The sequence below is a fragment of the Pleurodeles waltl genome, chromosome 6, assembly GCF_031143425.1.
Source record: "Pleurodeles waltl isolate 20211129_DDA chromosome 6, aPleWal1.hap1.20221129, whole genome shotgun sequence".
Classification (NCBI taxonomy): Eukaryota; Metazoa; Chordata; class Amphibia; order Caudata; family Salamandridae; genus Pleurodeles; species Pleurodeles waltl.
In genome coordinates, this window is record NC_090445.1 from 1,555,864,345 (window position 1) to 1,555,888,329 (window position 23,985).

General features: G+C 45.0%; 1 protein-coding gene across 2 annotated transcripts in view; it reads right to left on the reverse strand.

The window, feature by feature from the left end:
* MTOR (mechanistic target of rapamycin kinase) overlaps positions 1 to 23,985 on the reverse strand; it is a 1,113,749-nt gene that overhangs the window by 146,274 nt on the left and 943,490 nt on the right. For both annotated transcript variants that reach the window (XM_069241238.1, XM_069241237.1), the window contains one exon: positions 11,387 to 11,561. In XM_069241238.1, the coding sequence (XP_069097339.1) occupies positions 11,387 to 11,561 (175 nt within the window). The remainder of the gene's footprint in view (positions 1 to 11,386; positions 11,562 to 23,985) is intronic.

Below are 23,985 nucleotides of genomic sequence, written 5' to 3' on the forward strand. Positions count from 1 at the left end.
CCCATGGGTGGCACAATACATGATGCAGCCAATGTCCTGGGTACCATATACTAGGGACTTATAAGGAGGCACCAGGATGTCAAATGTGAGAGGTGTGTGATCCAAGCAACCAAATTTAAAGGAAGGGAGCACAGTCACTGGGGTCCTGGTTAGCAGGAACCCAGTGAACACAGTCAAAAACATATTGACAACAGGCAATATCTGGGGGTAAACAGGCAAAAACTGGGGGAAAGAAAGAGGGTACTTTCCTACAGCATGAAAATATTTTTGCCTAGTAAAACAATCAGGCTTGCTGTTGTTACCATAACCAGCGGAGCCCTCCTGCACTGAGCTTAAGTTTCCCCACAAGGCAACAATGCAGCATGCATCCATACATTAACATACAGGGAGTGCAGAATTATTAGGCAAATTAGTATTTTGACCACATCATCCTCTTTATGCATGTTGTCTTACTCCAAGCTGTATAGGCTCGAAAGCCTACTACCAATTAAGCATATTAGGTGATGTGCATCTCTGTAATGAGAAGGGGTGTGGTCTAATGACATCAACACCCTATATCAGGTGTGCATAATTATTAGGCAACTTCCTTTCCTTTGGCAAAATGGGTCAAAAGAAGGACTTGACAGGCTCAGAAAAGTCAAAAATAGTGAGATATCTTGCAGAGGGATGCAGCACTCTTAAAATTGCAAAGCTTCTGAAGCGTGATCATCAAACAATCAAGCGTTTCATTCAAAATAGTCAACAGGGTCGCAAGAAGCGTGTGGAAAAACCAAGGCGCAAAATAACTGCCCATGAACTGAGAAAAGTCAAGCGTGCAGCTGCCACGATGCCACTTGCCACCAGTTTGGCCATATTTCAGAGCTGCAACATCACTGGAGTGCCCAAAAGCACAAGGTGTGCAATACTCAGAGACATGGCCAAGGTAAGAAAGGCTGAAAGACGACCACCACTGAACAAGACACACAAGCTGAAACGTCAAGACTGGGCCAATAAATATCTCAAGACTGATTTTTCTAAGGTTTTATGGACTGATGAAATGAGAGTGAGTCTTGATGGGCCAGATGGATGGGCCCGTGGCTGGATTGGTAAAGGGCAGAGAGCTCCAGTCCGACTCAGACGCCAGCAAGGTGGAGGTGGAGTACTGGTTTGGGCTGGTATCATCAAAGATGAGCTTGTGGGGCCTTTTCGGGTTGAGGATGGAGTCAAGCTCAACTCCCAGTGCTACTGCCAGTTCCTGGAAGACACCTTCTTCAAGCAGTGGTACAGGAAGAAGTCTGCATCCTTCAAGAAAAACATGATTTTCATGCAGGACAATGCTCCTTCACACGCGTCCAAGTACTCCACAGCGTGGCTGGCAAGAAAGGGTATAAAAGAAGGAAATCTAATGACATGGCCTCCTTGTTCACCTGATCTGAACCCCATTGAGAACCTGTGGTCCATCATCAAATGTGAGATTTACAAGCAGGGAAAACAGTACACCTCTCTGAACAGTGTCTGGGAGGCTGTGGTTGCTGCTGCACGCAATGTTGATGGTGAACAGATCAAAACACTGACAGAATCCATGGATGGCAGGCTTTTGAGTGTCCTTGCAAAGAAAGGTGGCTATATTGGTCACTGATTTGTTTTTGTTTTGTTTTTGAATGTCAGAAATGTATATTTGTGAATGTTGAGATGTTATATTGGTTTCACTGGTAATAATAAATAATTGAAATGGGTATATATTTTTTTTTTGTTAAGTTGCCTAATAATTATGCACAGTAATAGTCACCTGCACACACAGATATCCCCCTAACATAGCTAAAACTAACAACAAACTAAAAACTACTTCCAAAAATATTCAGCTTTGATATTAATGAGTTTTTTGGGTTCATTGAGAACATGGTTGTTGTTCAATAATAAAATTAATCCTCAAAAATACAACTTGCCTAATAATTCTGCACTCCCTGTAGTACACAACACTGCAGTTTACAAAGCAAAATATAGTCTCCCCTTAGAAGATCTAACAAGGATTCTGAATGTGAAACGGGTTATCAGTACCAAAACACTTGCCTACTACAGTAATGTGTAAGATTCCATATAAAAAATAACTAACTGCAGGCTTCAAAAGAGTAATAACAATCAACCCTTGAAAAAGATGACTGACTAAACATACACTTTTCTCAATCAATATGACAAGTCTAGTGCCTTTATCATAACATTTCCTCATGATTGTTTTTCTCTGGCAGCAGCAAAAATGGAAGACAAACACATTAAATCATCTACTTATCTAATACACTTTAATAGCCTCAAAGGTTCAAGGTCAGGGAGCAATACTGCTGCTGTCTCAGGCAGCAAAATGCCACCGCCTGGCTCATCAAGAACACCCCACGACACAGCCACACCTCCGCCCTCCTAAGAGACCTACACTGGTTGCCAATCGACAAGAGAATCACCTTTAATCGCCTGACCCACGCCTACAGGGCCCTGTACGACACCAGACCAGTCTACCTAAACCACAGACTCACCTTCTACACTCCTGCCATACAACTCCGCTCACCAGGCCCTCGCCAATGTCCCCTGCATCAGGAAAACCACAGCGGGAGGAAGATCCTTCTACCACATCACCGCCAAGACCTGGAACACCCTCCCCATCCACCTCAGGCAATCCTCTACCCTATCTCAGTTCAGGAAGGACCTCAAGACCTGGCTCTTCGGCTGATCCTTCCACACCTTCCTTCCCCCAGTGCCTTGAGACCCTCACAGGTGATTAGCCGCGCTATACAAATCGCCTGATTGATTGATTGAAATAAAAAAACAATAATCACAGCTGCATGGAGGGGAAGCATTTGTTTCTGTGAAAGCACACATCAGCCCTATCAAAACATATTGGCTACCAACATGTGGGCGGAGCGAGATCCCCTTTCAGTGTGAATGTATGATGACTTCTGAAAGCTCTTTTTTAGGTTTATCAAATTACATACGGTGACAGCTGTGCTGTCAAGCCAGACCTAAAAAGGGCTACTTCAGATATATGAACAAGGCCAAGTAGCACAGGTTTTCAAAGCCATGCAGAGAACTTTTGTACGGCCAAGAATAATGGGTGTGACTGAATCTGGAACCACCAGTATGAGTAATGACTTTGCATGTGCCAACTGTTCAAATGTCTCAAATGTAAGTGACAATCTGGTTGGATAGGAAATTCAATTTCCAAGCCACTATCAGGAGAACCTCATAAGGTCATTATACTTTTAACAGTCAGTTGCCTCAATGGCAATCTAGCTAGACATGTAGGAGAATGTGCTTCAAATGAAGCTTCTGAAGTCATGTTTCATCAAAAGTAGGAGGCCCTTGTTGAGTAGGTACCACTGTTTGTTCCCTTCAAATTTGTCTATCAGGTGTGGTTCTAAGAACAGGCTATGCCTCCTACTCTGTGCTTCCGATGGGCTAAGTGTAAGCCTACCAATTAGAGGAATCCTCTTAGAGGTATATGTTTGAGGAGAATTTGACGACCAGCTCCACACTGAAACCATGAGAGCATCATTTTGTTTAACACAAAGGGAGTCCCCTTCTACAGTGCTGAATGTCTTGAAGGCAAGAGCTTATATGTCACCCATCACAGTGACCATCCATACACATTAGTATCTTTAAAGATGATGACTGAGATCATGCCTCATATATCTCCAGGAATGGTTGTCCTGATTGTTGCTCAAACCTGATTTTCCATAAACCATCTAGGTAGGGTAGAGTGGGGGTGGGGCCGGGGTGGCGGGGTGAGCAGTTCAAACTAGGCTCAAGGGGATTAGGAGGGTTTTGGGGTCAGGACCCAATGACATATTCTTATAGGACTTCTGGAGTATTTCTTTCTTTCCCATCTGGCAGGTTCCCTTTGCCCCCATTGTCCTCCTAAAACAATTCTGGCAACCTGGGCATTGGAGGTACAGGAGACACAAAAACAGGAACTAAAACTTCCTCCCCAAAAACTGAAATAGGCAACTCATATCTAAAGATGTGAGATAAAAGGAATTCTAACGGCATTTTAGGCCAAAGCTTAAAAACTGGGCAGACTCATTTGCACAGTGACCAATGAAAAACTGCCTTGACAGTCCACTGATAAAGCAGTGCCATCTGACAATGCAGGGTCAGTCTGGGGAGGTTGAAGGCACAGCACAAACTCCTTCTTTATAAGGCTATCTGCCTATCGTCCCATTTTATTTCATTTAAAAAATACTATTAGGAAAGTTTATAGACTTCTGTCTTTTTATGACCAATTTTAAGGTTGAATTATTTTTTATAAAAGGATAAACAAAAAAAGATGTACATTATATATGAACTTATGTTAAAATGAGAGTAGAGAACATTTCCTCTTGTAAAGCACTCGGATATCCCACTCAAAGGCAGAGCAATTGAGAGTTCATGAACATCGATGAACACAATATCAAAACCTGCAAGGGGGAATTTCAAGGGTCAAAGGGTGGAGAAAGAGGGGTTAACTCGTCATTCAGCGTTATATTTTTCTTTATTCCCTGTACAGAAATATGCCACCCGTAAGTAATTTCCACTAAGTAGATAATATATTGAAGTTGTCTGTGGAGAATTGTCATTATCACCTCCTTTCACCATTATGAAGACCTAAGGAACAGGTACAAATGTTATTAAAGAGCGAGGCTCAGGAGTAATCTTAGGGAAGCAAATCAAGGAGTTGAAAATTAGTTACTTAGCTGTAACTGTAGTTCTCCAGTATTGGAATCTTTCATAGATTCTCATGCTTAAATCATTCCATGTCGTCGAGATGGGAGCCCCCGGTATAGTTAACTAAGTAGTGTTGAAATAGATATCATCTAAGGGCCCTAGGCCTCTTAATTTAACAGTCTATCAGAGTCATTTTAGAAGAAAGGACCAAACTTGAGCATCCACCAATCAGACGACACCACCCTCTAGAACCCTCCTGAGAGAAGCTCCAGTACCTCAGATTTTCCAAGCACAAGTGCGTATAACATAACAAAAGAGAGAGAGAGAGAGGTGAAAGTGAGCTTCTCCGGGGAGGCGGGTAGGTCGCATGTGAATCTATGAAAGATTCCAATACTGGAGAATGACAGTTACAGGTAAGTAACTAATTTTCTTACTCCGGTATTGGAACTTTCATAGATTCACATGCTTGAATCAGAGTAGGGAGCAGTATCTATGCACATTGGAACATTGTAGCCATGTATGTCACAGAACACATGTTAATATACAGCAACATTTCAAATCAAATTCTGTCTGTTCCCCCATCTTCCCCCCTTTTTTTTTTTTTTTTAAATCATCATAAGCATTGGATCTGAATCCGAAAGTAATAGTCATAAACAATGTGCATACCTGATCTTAGGATGGAGGGATGAAAGAGATGGCTCACCTTCACCGGAAGAGGTTCCTGAGGACTGCTTGACCCACCGCTACCTCTCCTTGAGATAGTGCTTCCAAGCAGTAATGTCTTGTAAACGTATGGCAGCTTTTCCACATCGCTGCTCTACAAATGTCTTGCAGCGGTACCGCCGCAAACAGCGCTGCTGAGGAAGAAACTGCCCGCTTAGAGTGTACACGAACCGATGAATGCAGTGGCTTGCCCGCTGCTAGATGGCAGAATTGAATAGCTGAGGATATCCATCTAGCTATATATGGAGAGCGGTTGACCTCGTCTGGGTGCACTGTAAGCTAACAGCTGATTGGGCCTGCGAAAAGATTTAGTTCTGTCCAAATAGAATTTAACACATCTTTTAATGTCTAAAGAGTGCAAAGCTCTCTCCGCAGGAGTTGATGGATGTGGAAAAAAGGTTTTGAAAACTAACGGCTCGTTCAGATGAAAATCCGAAGGGACCTTTGGAATAAAATGCAGGTTCGTGCGTAAGAGTAGTCTGTCTTGTTCGATCTGTAAAAACGGCTCTTGTATCGAAAGAGCCTGTATCTCACTGACTCGTGTGGCTGATGTGAGGGCCAACAGTAAGTCACCTTTCCAGGAGAGGAATTTCAGAGAAGCTTGATGAATCGGCTCAAACGGGTGCTTCATTAGTTGCGCTAGAACGATATTCATGTTCCACGAGGGAGGAGGAGGTCTGAATGGAGGAAAAAACAATCTGAAAAGTCCTTTCAGAAACCGTTTCATTAATCTAGAGGAATACAACGAAGGTGAAGAGTCTGAACGCCTGAACGATGCTATTGCTGCTAGGTGCACCTTTATAGAGGAATGCGCAAGACCTGATTGCGCTAAATGTAGTAAATAGGGCAATATATGCTCCGGTGATGAGGAAAGCTGATCAATTTGCTATTGGTGACACCACAAACAAAACCTTTTCCACTTGCAAGAGTAAGCCTTATTAGTGCTATCTGCTCTAGCCTTGGACAGAATGTCTCTGCACTTCTGTGGAATATTTAAATGTGCAAATTCCCTGTGCTCAGGAGCCATGCTGACAATCGCATCGACTGAGGATTCAGATGCGATATCTGCCCTTTGTTCATTGTCAGGAAGTGCAGAGATGGTTTCAGAGGGATGTGGGGCTTCACTGAGAGAAGAAGAAGCTTTGCAAACCAATGTTGGCGAGGCCAGTACGGAGCTATTAATATTAGAGTGCACGGTTCTCTCTTCATCTTTGTCAGGGCTCTTGGGATCAAAGGTATCGGAGGAAAGGCGTAAGCAAAGATGCCTGACCAAGCTATGGAAAACGCATTCCCCCATCATCCCTTTTTGGTGATGCCAGCTTGCGAAGTACTGGCATTTGGCATTCAATTTGGGCGTTCCCCACTGGGAAAAGATGTGGTCTACTGTGGACTGGTACAGTTCCCATTTGTGGCAGCTCGATCTTTGCCTGCTGAACGAGTCCGCTATCTTGTTCTCTATCTCCGGACGGTGTACTGCTGTGAGCCTGATGCCTTGCTGCGAGGCCCAGTTCCACATTTTGTTTGCTTCCCTGGAGAGGGTAAGAGATCGTGTGCCTCCCTGTTTGTTGAGGTAATGCATAGGTATGGTGTTGTCTGTTCTTATTACCACCTCTGATCCAGCGATCTTTGGAAGAAAAGCCTGTAAAGCCAGATAAACTGCTCTGAGCTCCAGCAGATTGATATGCATTGTCCTCAACTCTAGTGGCCACTTGCCACTTACTCGAAGGTCTTGCAAAACGTCTCCCCAGCCTTCCAGAGAGGCATCTGTGGTGATAGTCCAGAGTGTTGGACAATGGAGAAACGAAAGGCCGACAGACAGATTTATGCTTCTGAGACCACTATACCAGGGCTTCGACTATTGCTGGGATTATGCTTATCCGATCTTCGAAGTTTCCTGAAATCTGGAGCCATTGTAGATTGAGCTGCTCTTGCAGGGGCCGCATTTTGAGCCTGCAGCGAGGAACTAGAGGTATGCATGATGACATCATGCCCAATAAAGATTTGAAAAAGCGAACTGAAATGCAGTTTCTTCTCTATCGACTTTGCTAGAGTTAATATCTTTTGTTGTCTCTCCACAGTGGGACATGCCATGGTTGATTGAGTGTCCAGATTTGCTCCTAAAAAGGTGATTTTGCGTGATGGTAGGGGTTTGGACTTCTCCCAGTTGAGGGTCAGGCCTAAGCTATTGAGTAAGGAAACGCACTTTCTTGTTGACCTGCACGCTCCTGCGTAGGCGTTTGCCTTTATTAGCCAATAGTCTAGATATAGGAATATCTGATGTTTTCTCCTCCTGAGGTAGGCTGCAATTGGCGCTAGGCACTTGGTAAATATCCTGGGAGCTGACTTTAGGCCAAAAGGGAGGACACGAAATTGAAAATGGCTTCCGGCTACCATGAATCTCAGGTAGTGTCTGTGGGTTGGGTGAATGGGGATGTGGAAATATGCATCGTTTAGGTCTAGTGTTGACATAAAATCTCCCTGGTTCAGTCGCAGAAGGACATCCTGTAGAATCATCATGCGGAATTACTGTTTTTTCAAGCAGACGTTTAATTCTCTGAGGTCGAGGATCGGCCTCCAGTCCTTCCACTTATTGCGAATGAGAAAGAACCTGGAATAAAACCCCCTTCCTCGCTGTGATAGAGCTACTTTCTCTATTGCTTCTTTGAGGAACATCTTGTTGATCTCCCTCTTGAGCTGTTCTAGATACCTTGATGGAGTTCTGCGAGGAGGATTGGGAGGAGGCATTTGGACAAACTCCAAAGTGTGGCCCTGTTTGACTAATTGTAGGACCCACTTGTCTGATGTGATGACTTGCCATTGTTTGAAAAATAGGGATATCTTTCCGCCTAAAACCAGAGGAGGAGGGTCGGATGTAGCCGGAGCCTTGGGTTTTATCAGGCTCTGCGAACCGAGTCCTTAGCAGGGCGAGTTGGGCGTCCCCAAGAGCCAGATCTGCAGTAAGCCGCTTGTAGCGGTTGCCTTTGTGGGTAGTATTGAAGGAACTGCTGAGAGGAGGAAGGATACGTTGAGTATCTGTATTGCTGTTAGCCCCCCCTATATGAAGGCAGTCCACGTTCTCTGGCTCGAAAGGAAGTTTTCCGATACTGGAGAGTTCCCAATGATCTTGCCATATCCGTGTCGGATTTAATAGATTACAGAGCCACATCAATATGTTTTCCAAACAGCGCTTGGCCATCGAAAGGAAAGTCTAAAACTCTATTCTGGACCTTAGGTCAGAAGGACGTAGCTCTTAGCCAGCCTTGCCTCCAAAGGACAGCCGCACCTGCAAGCTGACGAAACGCAGTCATGGCTATATCCATAGAACAGTCTATCAGTTCCGCTGACGTACGCTCTCCCTCATGTAACGTCTTCTTCGCCTCTGATTTAACATCCTCCTGCAACTGGTCAATATGCGGGGCGATGTGTGCCAATAGTTGTCTGTCATATCTCGCTAACACTGCCAGGGAGTTAGCCGCTTTTATAACGAGGCTAGCCATTGACAAGAACCTCTTTCCAATATTGTCCAACTGTCTAACTTCTGTGCCGCCTGACCAACCACTGAGTTTGGATGAGGGTGACCAGTTAGACATGCTGGGGCATCCTCTGGTGCTTTGTATTTTTTGTCTAGCCGGGGAAGCACCGCCGTGACCGTAGCGGGTTGTGCATAACTTTCAACCCCTCTTACCATAAGAAGTCGACTAATGGTATAGTGCGCACAGATTTCTGGAACGGCTCTTTAAAATCATATAAGAAGCAATCTGTTTGTTTGGACGGCATTGGCAGAGCAAATCGTTTAGCCGCTCTCTCCAGGAGATTATGGAACCCCCGATGTCATCTGGCGGGGAATCCACCTTCGGCTGAGAAGGAGAAGGAGGAACAGGAATAATATGTTCTTCCCACTCCGACTGAGTGTCAAGGAGCTCCCCTTCTTCTTGATCACCTTCTGAAACATCAGTGTCCTGTGGTATGGTCATCCGGCGTGCCCACATTCTCTAGTGGCAAAGAGGTTGGCCTCTGACGTGGAGTGGTAACCCCTGAAACGGGCGACGGAGGAGGTTACTATCCTTGAGGAGGAAAACGCTTACTGTAAGTCAGCCAGCATTGCTCTGAGATCAGAAAGCAAAGAGGTTGGTATGTATGCCCCCTCCTGATATGGTTGACCTCCTCCATAGTACTGTGGGTCATAGGTTTCGCCATATTCATCATCGTCCTCTTGATATTTGACATTTAATTGTATGGGGCTACGTGCTGTTCCAAATGGACCTTCGTCATCTGACTCTCCATCCCCCTCCAGCAGGTGTACTGGCATGAGAGGTGTTACCTTACTAGGTGAGGTATGCTTTGGGGTAAGTTTTTCCTACTCTTTCTGCTGTTTTACCCTCGGCGACGGTGTCCTTGATGGCGCAGATATAGCTTTCATTGACGGTGGAGTCGTCGATGACGAATGCATAGAGATCTTAATTGTCGACAGCCTTACTGAAGAGTCTACCGTCGACGAGGCCGTTGACAATGGCAATGCGGGCACCATTGTCACTGCCGTCGACGATGAGGTGTAGATCCTTGTCGACGATGACATCGTCGACGCTGTTCTCGTCGACGGTGGGACACTCGTCATCGAAGATGTCGTCGTCAAAACTGCTGTCGACGATGAAACAGTGGAAGTCGTGGTCGACGGGGAAAAAGCACTCACTGACGCCCTCGTCGACGATGAATCCGTCGTCGACGGTACAGTCTTTGCCTCAGTAGCAAATGAGGGCCTTTTCAAAGGCACAAAAGTCGGTACAGAGGATGACTCCTTGTGCCTTTCAGAGCTGCTGGCATGACCTCTCTCCCCTTTCTTGGAGGATCTATGAGGTGAAGTAGACTGGCTGCAGCCCTTGTAAGACCCAGAGGCGGTCTTTTTGTGGGCTTTTCTTGATGCTCTGAAGGAGATCTTGTATCTGATCTAGCCCTTTTTGATGACTTTTTGGACAACGTTGAGTCATCACTATCAGAATCCGAGACTGGATTATCTCTGTACTTACGTTTTTGCAGCCAAATCAACAATCTGCCTTCTCTATCTTTTAGAGTTTTAGAAGAAAAGGTACGACAGTCCTTGGCTGAGTGGTCTGGATGAAGGCAGTATATGCAATCCTGATGAGGGTCTTCAGAGAGTAGTCTCTTTTCACCACAGGTCTTGCAATTTCTGAATAAACCCTTCTTCTCCTTGTCAGACATGCTGTAGGTCTTACCCACAATCGTTCAAAACAAGTTTTAGCAGAGAAAAAAACAGAGCAAGAGCAGAGCTCTGAGGAGACTCCCTAGCACGATGTGCGGTAGAAAATCTGAGATACTGGAGCTTCTCTCAGGAGGGTTCTAGAGGGTGGTGTCGTCTGACTGGTGGATGCTCAAGTTTGGTCCTTTTATCTAAAATGACTCTGATAGACTGTTAAATTAAGAGTCCTAGGGCCCTTAGATTATATCTATTTCAACACTACTTAGTTAACCATACCGGGGGCTCCCGTCTTAATGACGGGGAATGATTCAAGCATGTGAATCTATGAAAGTTCCAATACTGGAGTAAGTGTACTTTCCCTCATGTTTCTGCTTGACTGCGTCATGAGACCACACATCTTCTTAGCCCCTCCTCAAGTTAAACACTGACCCATAAGCTGAAATGGCCTGTGTTTAACTGAGAATCCCTATACTAATAGCACAGACCAAGTTACAGAATGGCGAATGCCTGCAGCATTAAGTGGTTCTTCCTAACCTCCGTAAAAGAAATATATACTTTTCAACCATTTTCCCTAGTCTCTGCCCTGATGTGACACCATGGTCCTGAGTTTGATTTGTTCAATTGGAATCAGTTATAATCTTTTCATAGTTTCTTCTTTGCTTGCTCTATGTGTTGTGCTTATTGGTTAAATCCAGTGGGCTACATCTCTAATAACTCATAGCTGGTACAGGCTACATAAGTAATAGGAATAGGAATAGGGTCAAAGGTCTAATCTCCTACCCATTAGTGTCAGCTTCCTCGGCCTCTGTTTCGATGTGATGACCTGCAGCGATGGTGCTATGGACTGGATGCGTATTATTGGCTGGTTAGGATCGTATGTCCCTGGCACGGCTAGTTCCAGGTCCCGACACATGAGGAGTTTTGGAGAGACATACTGCAGCTCCAAGGACGTGAGCTGAAATTAGGAAAAGAAAAGCAATAAGTTAAATAACACCGTATTTTAAGTTAATAGTGAAAGAGCGACTAAACTTTGGGGGAAGGTGTGACAGAAAGAACCACTGACATGCTGCAACCATGTGAGGGACTGTAAATACCTAAAATACACAAACCAATATGAACCACTTACATGTAACACTGTTCTCCACTGAGGTATTATCACCTATTCAGAACATTAGAATAAATTCTGTCTGTCAAGTTTGAACTCAGAAAGAAAGCTGGTGGCTGTGGGTCTGTTGCTGGCACAGCCTCAGGTGGCGATGAGGTGGGATCGGGGGTCATTGCCTACACTGAGAGACTGGCATGCTGACATGACTTACTGCAACACCCAGACTGATACAATGAGCTTTCTCCTCCGCAAATCGGTCCAGGTAACTGCTGGGGCCCAAACCAGATTTATCTGATTGGTAAGGAGAATGGGGAGGCAGAAAGACAGAGTCAGAGATTAGCAGGGTCAGCAGTTGCTCCTGTTGAACCACAGTGCAGTGGTACTTTGGGGGGGGGGGGAGGGGGGGAGTTTGAGATGCTGGGAACACTGACACCGTGACTGATGGAACTGTGGTTGGGAACGGGTATTGGATTTGCTTTGTACCCCTGCTGTACACTGTCTGAGCACTCTGAAGGTAGCACTGTGGCATATGTAATGCAACCACTGTACTTCATGCGGCTGTGTATGTCGTGTGCAGAGAGTTATTAGTTGTTCCATCCACTTGGAGGTTTTAGTTTGAAACCCATAAATAAAATAATAATAATTTTAAAAAAAGTTTGAACTCCGAAATCCCCCAAATTTTCGTTTTTAGAAATTTAAAGTCATATGAAAATGTTTTCCGGATTTCTCTTTCCAAAACAGTTTTGGAATAGTAAATTAAAGAAAAAACTAGATAGCATTGCACCAATTGGAGGAAAGAAAATTGCCACCGTACAGTTTTAACGTGGCAGGAGGTTACTTTAGCTCAGGAAGTGTAGCTCAAAGAAACAGTTTACTTAAGTACTTTTGTCATTACTTAGATATTAAGGGATCAATAATATAAATCTGGGGGGGGGGGCGGGGGGGCACTGTTGAACTATTGTTATAGGTAAAATAATTTTCCATCTCTATCAAGGGAGCCTTCCCAGATTCCTACTCTTGAAATACTTTTCTCAGGTAGACCTCTACCCACGGTAGGGGGAGGAACTGGAGGATCCTGGTCAAAACAATTGACTGTCTGAAGGGAAGCCTCTTGTCCGAATCCAAACAATGTGCACTAAAGGAGTGTATTGAATTCCGATCTGCTGCTCTACAAATATCAGCTGAGAGGACATTACAAATGATTCTTCTGTCTAGAGCTTTTTTTTTTTTATTATAAACTGTCAAAATTCACAAAAATGATCTGCCATTTAGTAACAATTCTAAGCACTTAACAACACACCTTAAAAGGACTGACAGCTGATTATTTTCCCAAGACTTACAAGAAAATAGTATCTAAAGCTACCCAGAATACCACAGTCCCGGAGACCACCCTCTCCCCAGAGCTATAATGAATTATGAGCGGGGGCCGTACCGCAGCCCAGGGGACCGCCACCTTGTCAGGGCACATACTAAATAATGTAGAGGAGTCCATTGCGAACCCCCATTAGCCCCAGGGACCACCATCTCCCCGGGGCTATGCCTACGTTGGAGGGGGGCCGCGCTGACCCCCTTGAGGAGCCACTGATGGCCCTGGGGACCGCCACCCCCAGGGCCTGCTCCTGCTATGTCCCGGGGTGCCCACCCCGACAGTTAGCTGTTTGTTGTGGCTTAAGTCACATCTCTGTCAAACAGGTCCCGCAGGTCCCGCTGTCAAAAACTGGAGCTTTTATCTCTGTCTCCTGAGCAGAGATGAAAGGTTTGCTTCAGCAACCACCGAGTTGCTACTTAAGGCCTTGAGGCTTTCCCCGCAGTCCCAGATAACCAGTAAAGTGTTTTTTTTTAAAAACGAATTTTAAAAAATACATGTAGGGGCCGTGGGGGCTCACCCCACAGTACCAGGTAGACCACAAGGAAGAAAAAAAAAAAAAAAAAAAAAATAGGGAAAATTATTAGCTTAGCACAGATCTTCACACGGAGCATTCAGGGTTCGAATCCAGCCGGACTTGTCCCCCCCCCCCCCCCTTTTTTTTTTTTTAACTACAAATGTATGAGGTGCCCTAAGGTAACTAACTCACGCTCTCGCCATGCAGTTTTCTGATCAATAATTTTATTGGAAATATTGCAGGGATAATAAAAAAGATGCCAAAAAGGGTGTCATCAGTGGTATAAAATGTGGAGTAATTAGCTGTGCATGGCGAAGGCGCGAGTTACAGTTAACTTAGGGCGTGAGTTACAGTTACTTAAAATAAATTTCTAAGGTTTTGTGCGAGTAAATTCAGAACCTAACTATAACATCCCTGTAACCTTTGTTTTTTTCAGTGAATTTCAATTTTTTTTAGCATGCACAGACATGAATATAAGCAGCCCAGTGCATGGCCTGTGGCCAGGCGAGGTGGGGTTTAGCCACAGGGCATGGATGTCCAGGCGCGGCGGCCAACCCTCTTGCGTACACCCAAAATGTGCACAGTCTATGGCTGCGCACAGCATGAGTTTGGATACAGTGGGTGTTTTTTCCCCCAATTTTTCTCTGGATTTGCAAATCCTCATTTGAATTCGTGAATCCAGGCATCTGTCCCTGGATCCACGAATCAGACAAAAAAAAAATAATAATAATTGGGCAATTTTCTCACACGAGGGGGCCCTATGGGACCCTTCTATGTGTCCTATGGGGTCAGGATGCCTGAATCCTGACCCCTTATTTTTTTTTCTTCTTTTCCCACATCCGAGCTGACAAACAAAATGGCAGCTGCAACTTTTCTTTCAGGTTGCAGCCAGCCAATCAGATTCTCCTTGTGGCAGGTGGATCCGTGTCCAAATATATCTATATTTTTTGGCCTTAAAATACTCCGAAACCACCAAAAGGATTTACACCAAATCACAAAAAGTGTGATGATTACAACAGAATCTACCTTCCTGCCAACTTTGGTGTAATTCCGTTCAGTGGTTCGGGCTGTAGGCATGTCTAAAGGTCCTATGGAAAAATGAATATAGAAAAAGAGTGTTGCCCCCTCCCCCCCCCCTTTCTCGGCCCCGCTTGACAGATCACCCCGAAACTTTCAAGACAGATGCTGAACTTAGTAAAGTATAGGTTTTGATAATTTTGTGATGATTCATTAAACGGCGCCAAAGTTATTAGCAAAACAAAAACGCATATATATATATATATATATATATATATATATATAAAAACCATTATCTGCACCTTTAAGGCCCAGGGACCACCAGCATCCCATCATGCCCTGCACCTTTAAGAGCCCGGAGACCACCAGTATCCCATCACGCCCAGCAGGAGGCAGTTGCTTGAGTTTTATTTGCCGATATGTGGCAGCGTATGATAGGTCTAATAATCATCTCTGTCATTTCCACCTAGGAGGAGAGAGGGTGCTTATGACTTCAGTGGAGATTCCCCTGAGAGTGAGCTGGGATTACAGGTAAGAAACCATTTCTTCTCTCTCAGGGGATCTCCTCTGATCATCATAAGCTTTGAATAGATTAGCAAGAGCATCCGCCACAAAACAGCGGTGGAAAGGACAGAGAGGCGAGACAACTGATCAGACTTCCACAGTTTACAAACATTTGGTCTGACCTGCAGATATCTTTTGTTCTATCCAGATAAAACTTTAAGACTCACCTGACGTCTAAAGAATGGAGAGGCCTTTCAGCTGGTGTAGAAAGTTGCTGAAAGAAGTTAAGTAAATAAATTGTCTTATTAACATGGAAATCTGAAATAACTTTCCATAGGAATCTTTGGTGAGTCCTTATAAATACCTTACCAGAATGGAAAACAGCATATAATTTGTGAGAACATAACGCTTACATTTTGCTAACCCTACGTGCGATGTGATCGCTATGAGGAAAGCTGCTTTCCACGAGAGAAAGGGGCCTGCATGAGTCTGGAAAGGACTATATTCAGCTCTCAGGGTTGAGATGGACATCTTATAGGAGGGGAAACCTTTAACCCCTCTAAAAAAATCATTGATGACAGGAATTTTGAAAGAAGAGGCTTATGAAGGACATTTTCTGTAGGTACTAACTGCCGCCAAATGAACTTTTATGGAAGCAAATTGTAAGAATGACATGGCCGGGTATTAGTATGGAAAAATCACTTCTTCTTGCCACTTGGTAGGATCAAAGTTCCTGTGATAACACCAGATGCAGAACCTCTTCCATTTAAATGAATAAGCCAACTGCATGTCTATACAATCTAGTGGTGAGTCAAATGCCTGTATTGTACTAGCTCCGGAGCCATGCTGCCAAACTCAAAGAGGAGCGATTGGGATGAAGCAACTGAACTTCGTCAGAAGGTCCGGTCTGCACGGTAACCTCTTATGTGTGTGCTACGACATGTGGAGAAGGTCAGTGAACCACCACTGTCAGGGCACTCTGGAGCTATAAAATCATCCTGGCCCTCGAGTAAGACAGTTTGATCAGGACAGATTAAATAAGGGGTATCAGAAGAATGGCACAGAGAAATGTGTCTGACCAGTCGATCCATTGGGCTTTCCCCAGTGTCCCTGGTTGGAAGAACCTTGAGGAAAAGCCTGGGTATTTTTTGTTTTCTGCGGTGGCAAAACAATCTATGTAGAGTACACCCCACATATTGAAAATGATTTGCATGACATTGTCCTGAAGGACCCATTCGTGGTTTTCATGAAGGACTCTGCTTAGAGAGTCTGCTTGAACATTTTTAACATCTGGGAGATGGGTTGCAGTGATCCGCAGGTAACTCGCTATTAGCCAATTCCAAATTGTCTGAGCTTCGTGGGACAATGGTCTGGACCTTGTTCCTCCCTGCCTGTTGGGGTGGTATATGGTTGTTGAGTTGTCTGAACAAGCAGGAATTGCGTCTAGAAGGTCGGGAAAAAGGCCTTCAGCGATAAGTGAATCACACATAGCTCGAAGACATGGATGTGATGAGTCATCTCTCTTGGAGACCGTGTTCTCTGGATTTATTGGTGAGCCATATGCGACGATCCCCAACCCAATATAGTGGCATCTTTGACAGTGATCTGAGATGGAAACTTGTGAAGAAATTTCATCCCTTGAAGTATGTTTTTTAGAACTGTATTGCCTTGGAAGAAAGAGTGATCCTGTCCACCCACTCCTGAAGTGGCCTCATGTGAAGGAAGGCACGCAGGGTTAGAAAAATGCACAAAGGCATTGTAGGAAAATGGCTCCCTGTTGCAGTTAACCCCCACTTTTTGCCTGATAGTGATGCGGAGTTGACTGAGAAGTGGGCTGGGACCCTGCTAACCAGGCCCCAGCACCAGTGTTCTTTCACTAAAAATGTACCATTGTTTCCACAATTGGCACACCCCTGGCACACAGATAAGTCCCTTGTAAAACTTACCAGTGATACCAAGGGCCCTGTGACCAGGTAAGGTCCCTAAGGGCTGCAGCATGTGTTGTAAGGGACCCCTCACCTAACACATGCACACTGCCATTGCAAATTGTGTGTGTTGTTGGGGAGAAAAAGGCAAAGTCGACATGGCATCGCCCTTAGGATCCCATGCACACAAAATACTGCCTGTGGCAAAGGTAAGTCACCCCTCTAGCAGGCCTTACAAGCCCTAAGGCAGGGTGCACTATACCACAGGTGAGGGCATAGCTGCATGAGCAATATGCCCCTACAGTGTCTAAGTCTATTCTTAGACATTGTAATTACAGTGTGGCCATATTAAGTGTATGGTCTGGGAGTTTGTCAAAAACAAACTCCACAGCTCCATAATGGCTACACTAAATACTGGGAAGTTTAGTATCAAACTTCTCAGAATAATAAACCCACATAGATTTGGAAGAAAGATTTATTACAAAATGCACACAGGGGACATCTTAGAAGATGCCCCTTGTATTTTACCCAATCCTTCAGTGCAGGACTGACTGGTCTATGCCAGCCTGCCACTGAGATGAGTTTCTGACCCCCTGGGGTGAGAGCCTTTGTACTCTCTGAGGCCAGAAACAAAGCCTGCATTGGGTGGAGGAGCTTAACACCTCCCCCCTGCAGGAACTGTAACACCTAGCAGTGAGCCTCAAAGGTTCAGGCTTTGTGTTACAATGCCCCAGGGCCCAGCAGCTAGTGGAGATTCGCGCCCCCTGGACACAGCCCCCACTTTTGGCGGCAAGTCCAGGGGAGATAATGGAAAAATAAAGAGGAGTCACCTACCAGTCAGGACAGCCCCTAAGGTGCCCTGAGCTGAGGTGACCCCTGCCTTTAGAAATCCTCCATCTTGGTTGGTTTTGGAGGATTCCCCCAATAGGAATAGGGATTTGCCCCCCTCCCCTCAGGGAGGAGGCACAAAGAGGGTGTAGCCACCCTCTACGACAGTAGTCATTGGCTACTGCCCCCCCAGATCTAAATACACCCCTAAATTTAGTATTTAGGGGCGACCCAGAATCCAGGAAATCAGATTCCTGCAACCTACACAAAGAAGAAGGAGTGCTGACCTTAGAGCCCTGCAGAGACAACGGAGACGACAACTGACATGGCCCAAGCCCTACCGGCCTGTCTCCAGACTCAAAGAACCTGCACAGCGACGCATCCGACAGGGACCAGCGACCTCTGAAGACTCAGAGGGCTGCCCTGAACCCGAAGGACCAAGAAACTCCTGAAAGCAGCGGCACTGTTCAAAGCCGGCTCCCCCTGACCGCGACTGCCTGGTAACAAGGAACCCGATGCCCGGACCAAGCACTGCACTGCAGCTCCCAGGATCAGAGAAGAACCAACCTCCAGTGCATGAGTGACCAGCAGGCGGCTCTCTTCCTAGCCCAGTCGGTGGCTGGCCCAAGAAGCCCCCCTGTGCCTTGCCTGCATCGCCTAAGTGACCCCTGTGTCCCTCTATTGCTTTCAATAGCAAATCCGATGCCTACTTTGCACACTGCACCCAGCCGCCCCTGTGCCGCTGAGGGTGTGTTTTGTGTGCCTGTTTGTGTCCCCCCCCCAGTGCTCTACAAAACACCCCATATCTGCTGCCCAAGGACGCAGGTACTTACCTGCAAGCAGACCGGAACCGGAGCACCCCTGTTCTCCATAGGCGCTTATGTGTTTTGGGCTCTCCTTTGACCTCTGCACCTGACCGGCCCTGTGTTGCTGGTGCGGTGACTTTGAGGTTGCCTTGAACCCCCAACAGTGCGCTCCCTATGCCCAGGAGACTGAACTTGTAAGTGCTTTACTTACCTCAGAAACTTAACCATACTGCCCTCCCCCAAGAACTGTTAATTTTTGCACTGTGTCCACTTTTAAAAGAGCTTATTGCCATTTTAACCTATACTGTGTGTATTACTGCTTTATTTCAAAGTTCATTACTTACCTGTGTGGAGTAACTTGCATTTTATGTATTTACTTCAAATCTTGAATCTTGTGGTCCTAAAATAAATTAAGAAAATATATTTTTCTGTATAAAAACTATTGGCCTGGAGTTAAGTCTTTGAGTGTGTGTTCCTCATTTATTGCCTGTGTGTGTACAACAAATGCTTAACACTATCCTCTTTTAAGCCTACTGCTCGACCACACTACCACAAACTAGAGCATTAGTATTATCTAATTTTGCCACTATCAACCTAATCTAAGGGGAACCCTTGGACTCTGCGCACGCTATGTCTCACTTTGAGATAGTATATACAAAGCCAACTTCCTACAGTCATCAAGCCTAGGAGAGATGAAACTGTTCTGACCAGTGGATGAGAGGCTTTCTTAAGAGAATGATACTTCAGATGGATGGATAAGAGTCTCTCCTTCAAAGAATACACTCTTACTTGTACAGTACTGATGGTGGCACCTAGGTAACACAGAGACTGAACTGGAGTAGAGGTTGATTTGCTGTGATTGACATGCAGACCCAATTGGTGGAGAAGATTGCTCGTCAACTGATAGTGGGCTTCTTGTGGTCAGATCAGCCAGTCGTCTAGATACTGACAGACAAATATTCTGAGCTTTTAGAGATGTGCAGCAACCACTGCTATGCACTTTGAGAAAGTTCTGGGGCTGATTTGAGGCCAAACGGAAGCACTTTGTACTGTAGTGACCTTAGCCTACCACAAACCTCAAGAATTTGTGGTGTTTTCTGGCAATTGGAATGTGAAAATATGCATCTTGGAGGTCTATCGCATAGAGTCAGTCCCCTCGATGTATTTGGGGATAAATCTGATGCAGAGCCAGCATTCCAAATTTCTCTCTCCAAACCCACTTGTTGGCTGTCTTTAGATCTAGAATGGATCTGTATTCATTTCGGGCCCTTTCTTTTTGATCAAAAAGAAACAGGAGTAAATCTCCATGCCTTGTTGAAAGATTTCCACTGCTTGTTTGTGCAGAAGGGTGCTGATGTCCGAACACAGCATCTGCAGATGTAAAGTGGATAGTTTTGGTGATATATTTGGTGGAAGACTAGTAAATCTGACAATACTCATTCTTTATTTAGAACCCAGACGTCTTTTGTGATGGATTGCCACTCTGCCAGAAAATGAAATACACTTCTCCCTACCAGAGTGGGTGACAGAAAAGGGGGAAGCAGAGATTTATTGTTTGGCAGGTTTTCCCCCTTAAGCAGGCTAATGGCTGGCTCCTCCTCCAGGTTGACAACGTTGCTGGTGCTGATAAGGTCTTTGTTGTTGTTGCGATTGGTGACCTTGATACCAGTGAGGGTTTTAAGCCCTCTCCGGGTGATAACTATGTGGAAAAGGCTAGTAAGTATACTTCAATTGATTTTTTTTGTTTTTCAAGAACACCCACCTTCAGGGTTTCCATCTCCAACTTCATCCGGGTCATCTCCTCATCCGTATGACTTCCAAATAAGGTGGTTCGTGAGAATGGAATGTTAATGATACACTGTTGCGCTGCTTATTTAAGAGCTGGAAGGCGAAGCCAAGAGTGCCTTCTGAGGGCCAGACCATGACAGTACTCGTGAGCTGCTAGCAGTGAAGAGTCTGCAGCTGTGCTAATGACTTCGTTAGAGACCATCAAGCCTCATTCACCGCCTCAATGACGTCCTCCCGTCAATCACTAAGCAGGTCGTCTGTAAACTTTTGCAAGGAGTCCCACAAGGCTGTAACATATCTGCCCAGCAGTGCCGAAGCACTTGCAGCTTTTGATGAGGCAGCTGCACCATATACTTTGAGTCTCATTGAGTCCAATGTCTTACTCATTTTGTCAGGTGGTACAGTGGACAAAGGAGTAGTTGGTGCAGCTTCTTTCCCACCAGAATCACCACGGAATCAGGGAGAGGATTTGAGCAAAGAAACAGCGCATTCTGTTCTGGAGGTCTATATTTATTTTTCAGCCTCGATGGAGATGATTTGATTGAGGCTGTCACGGCTCCTTGGCCGGTTCCAAAAGACTCGGAACCGGTGGTAGGAGTGGTCTGGACACTGTACGATGGTGAAGTGTTTGATGTGTTGGGAGCAGGCATTAGAATATTCAATTTTGAGGCACATCTCACAAGTACCTTTTGAAAGATTTATATGTCATCCACTGGGAAGGCCCGTGGTTGCAAACAGTCAGACAGAGTTGGTGACTATCAGCCAGCGTTCACAGAGGAGGGCGAAGAGTAGTAGGATGAATGCTGCTTGGACCATGTTCTAGACATGGATTAATGATGTTGATATATGTGTTGCGAGGATGGACGTAACCTAGAGCACTTAGACATACCGCGATGTCTAGAGTGGTGATGCTATCTGGACCTTGATCGTTGGGGTGAAGGCAGAAGCCTTGACGGAAGTGCTTCCGCAGGTTGAAGTGGTGGAAGAAGTGCTGGTGGAGAAGGTGCCAGCGTTGTTGCAGGAGGTGAAGCTGGAGGGGGAGGAGTATCTGGCAGCATAATAAGAGATGATGGGGAACATGCCCTGGATTATTCAGTCAGAAGTTGATGGCAAACGTCTTGGTCTTGATTTCCAGACTTTTTCCAAAGGTCTGGACTGTCTCAATGTCAACAAACCTCTTGACGTTGACTTTCTCCTAAGCCTCGATGTTGACAGACTTCTTGATGTTAAAGTTCTCCTATGTCTCAGCGTCATAGTATCCCTCGACGTCGACTTCCTATGTCTTGATGTCCACCTCCTATGTCTCGACATCTACCTCCTATGTCTCGATGTTGAGTGTCTTCTCTTCTTCTACGCTGACCCAGCCTCGACGGTGAACATGTAGAGACTGAACCTTGTCTTGACGTCAATGCTCTTGACACTGACCTACAACAACATTGTTTTGATGTGGACTTCTCTTTTTGGCTCTCCCATGCCTGGAGTCCTCAGAGGAAGGTAGCAGAGCCCTGGTAGAAGACTGACCATCTCCTTACTCTTTGGATGTCCCACTTTCTGATGCCTGTGTCAGCCTTCTATGCCTTGGAGGCGAATCCTCTCCCTTTCCCTCACTGGGCACCTGGAAAACGTCCTGTGGTATGGACATATGTTCGGAACATACCTCTAAGGAAGGCAGATGATGCAGGCATCTGACTTAACCTTCTTTCTTCCAGAGGCAGGACACTTGTCAAATAAGGATGGCATTTTATTTGAGTCAGGAAAAATATTTTCTGTCAGAGAAAGACTGGAACAGGTGAAAACCATTGAATAAAACAGTTGTCAAAATTTTCTTTTTAGATTTTTGACGGAAAAAAGCCAAAAAAGACAGCTCAGTGCTCCAAAAATCTGTCACCAGGAGCAGGAAAAAAGAACTGGTGGTCTCTGGGTCCTTAAAGGTGCAGATGCTGTTTTCACAGTTACACTAGGCAGCCTATGGGGCTCTACTGTCCTTTATTCCTTCATTTTTGTATTTTAAAAAAGGGTTTGTGAAAGAGATTTAAATAGTAACCTGAACTTTTTTCCAAGTCAATTTGACTTAAATTTATATATAACATTTACACTTAAGAACACATATTTTAAGTGCTCTGGAATCCACAGACGGGGGCAGGATGCAATGGCAAATCTGTTACAGAAGACATCTTGGTGAAGCAGACTACAGGCTGGCCACAAGGGATGAAATCTTGAACTTGCCATCCTGTGTTCCAAACGTCTGAGAGTATGAAGTAGAGACAGACCTGTAGGCACCAACAGGCAAAGACCGACAAGTGGATCTAGGAACTGAAGAGGTACAAAAAATATAGAAGCTAGGTGCCATGGAGACTGAGTTGTACAGGTGAAGCTCTCACTCTTAAAAGAATTAAGAAAAATGTTTCCTATGCTTGGGCAGAACCCCCAGCAGAAGAAAGATCTATGAAAGAGACCTGTGTGACTGCATAGGGGAAGACCACACCCAGCAAAACCCTTCTTAAAAAAAGATGCGAAGGGCACCTGTGCTCTAACAAAGGGGAGATATGATAGTTTCATTCTTTTACCTTATTATACAGCTCACAAGAGCTTGGTTAAGGAATTTGAATTCAGTGAAAATTCCCAAGAATGAGAACTAGAAGCAACTTCTTCACTGGATCTTAACTGATACTCATGAACTCTCACTACAGAAGCAAGAGCATGCTCATCCTAAAAAGCAGACAGTGCACCATTTGGTAAGTGGAGGAAAGAAGAACAATGGATGTAGATTTCTATGTAATTATATTGCACAGAGCTGTTATTCACATTTGCATCCCCCCTACTGTCAAGTCCTGTGGCCTGCGCATTCTTTAGTAACAATGGTGTATGGCTGATACAATCCAAAGACCTGGAGAAGGTTAAGATGCTGCCAATTCCATATAACTAGGGCCATTATTTAGCACAGTGGCGATTAAACTGACGTATATCCTTATCTTTGTTTAGACAGTATCTAAGAGACATCTTCACAACTAGTGTGTGGGGGGACATTTCAGCCAGCAATGAAGGAATCAGGAGGAATGATGGAAATGATAGTGAAATCAAGGTGAAAACCTCACAACCCTTTTACAGAGGTTGGTAGAGTATTGTCTTAGCACACTCATGTTCCTGTATAATACAGTATAGGACTTGCTAGAACATGAAGTCAAGTAGTGGCCACCACATGTGCCTTTCCACGAACAAATGTTGCAATGTAGCTTTAGGCATAGTTTTAAAGGTAGTCCCATTGGCTTCTATAGCACAATGTTAGACTCATAGAAGGAGGAGTTGACTTTCTGACTGGGAAGAATCCTCCACTAACGTCTTCCAAAAATCCTTACTCACTGAAACAGTGAAGAGAGATGCCTAGGAAAGGCTTTTTCTGTAAAAACTAATAGCTACCAAATATAAATGATACAGTAATACTTTTTTTCTTGAGACATTAACCCCTTCGATGTACTGAACTGCCAGGAGCCGCCCGATGCATCAGTGCTCGTATGCGTTGGAC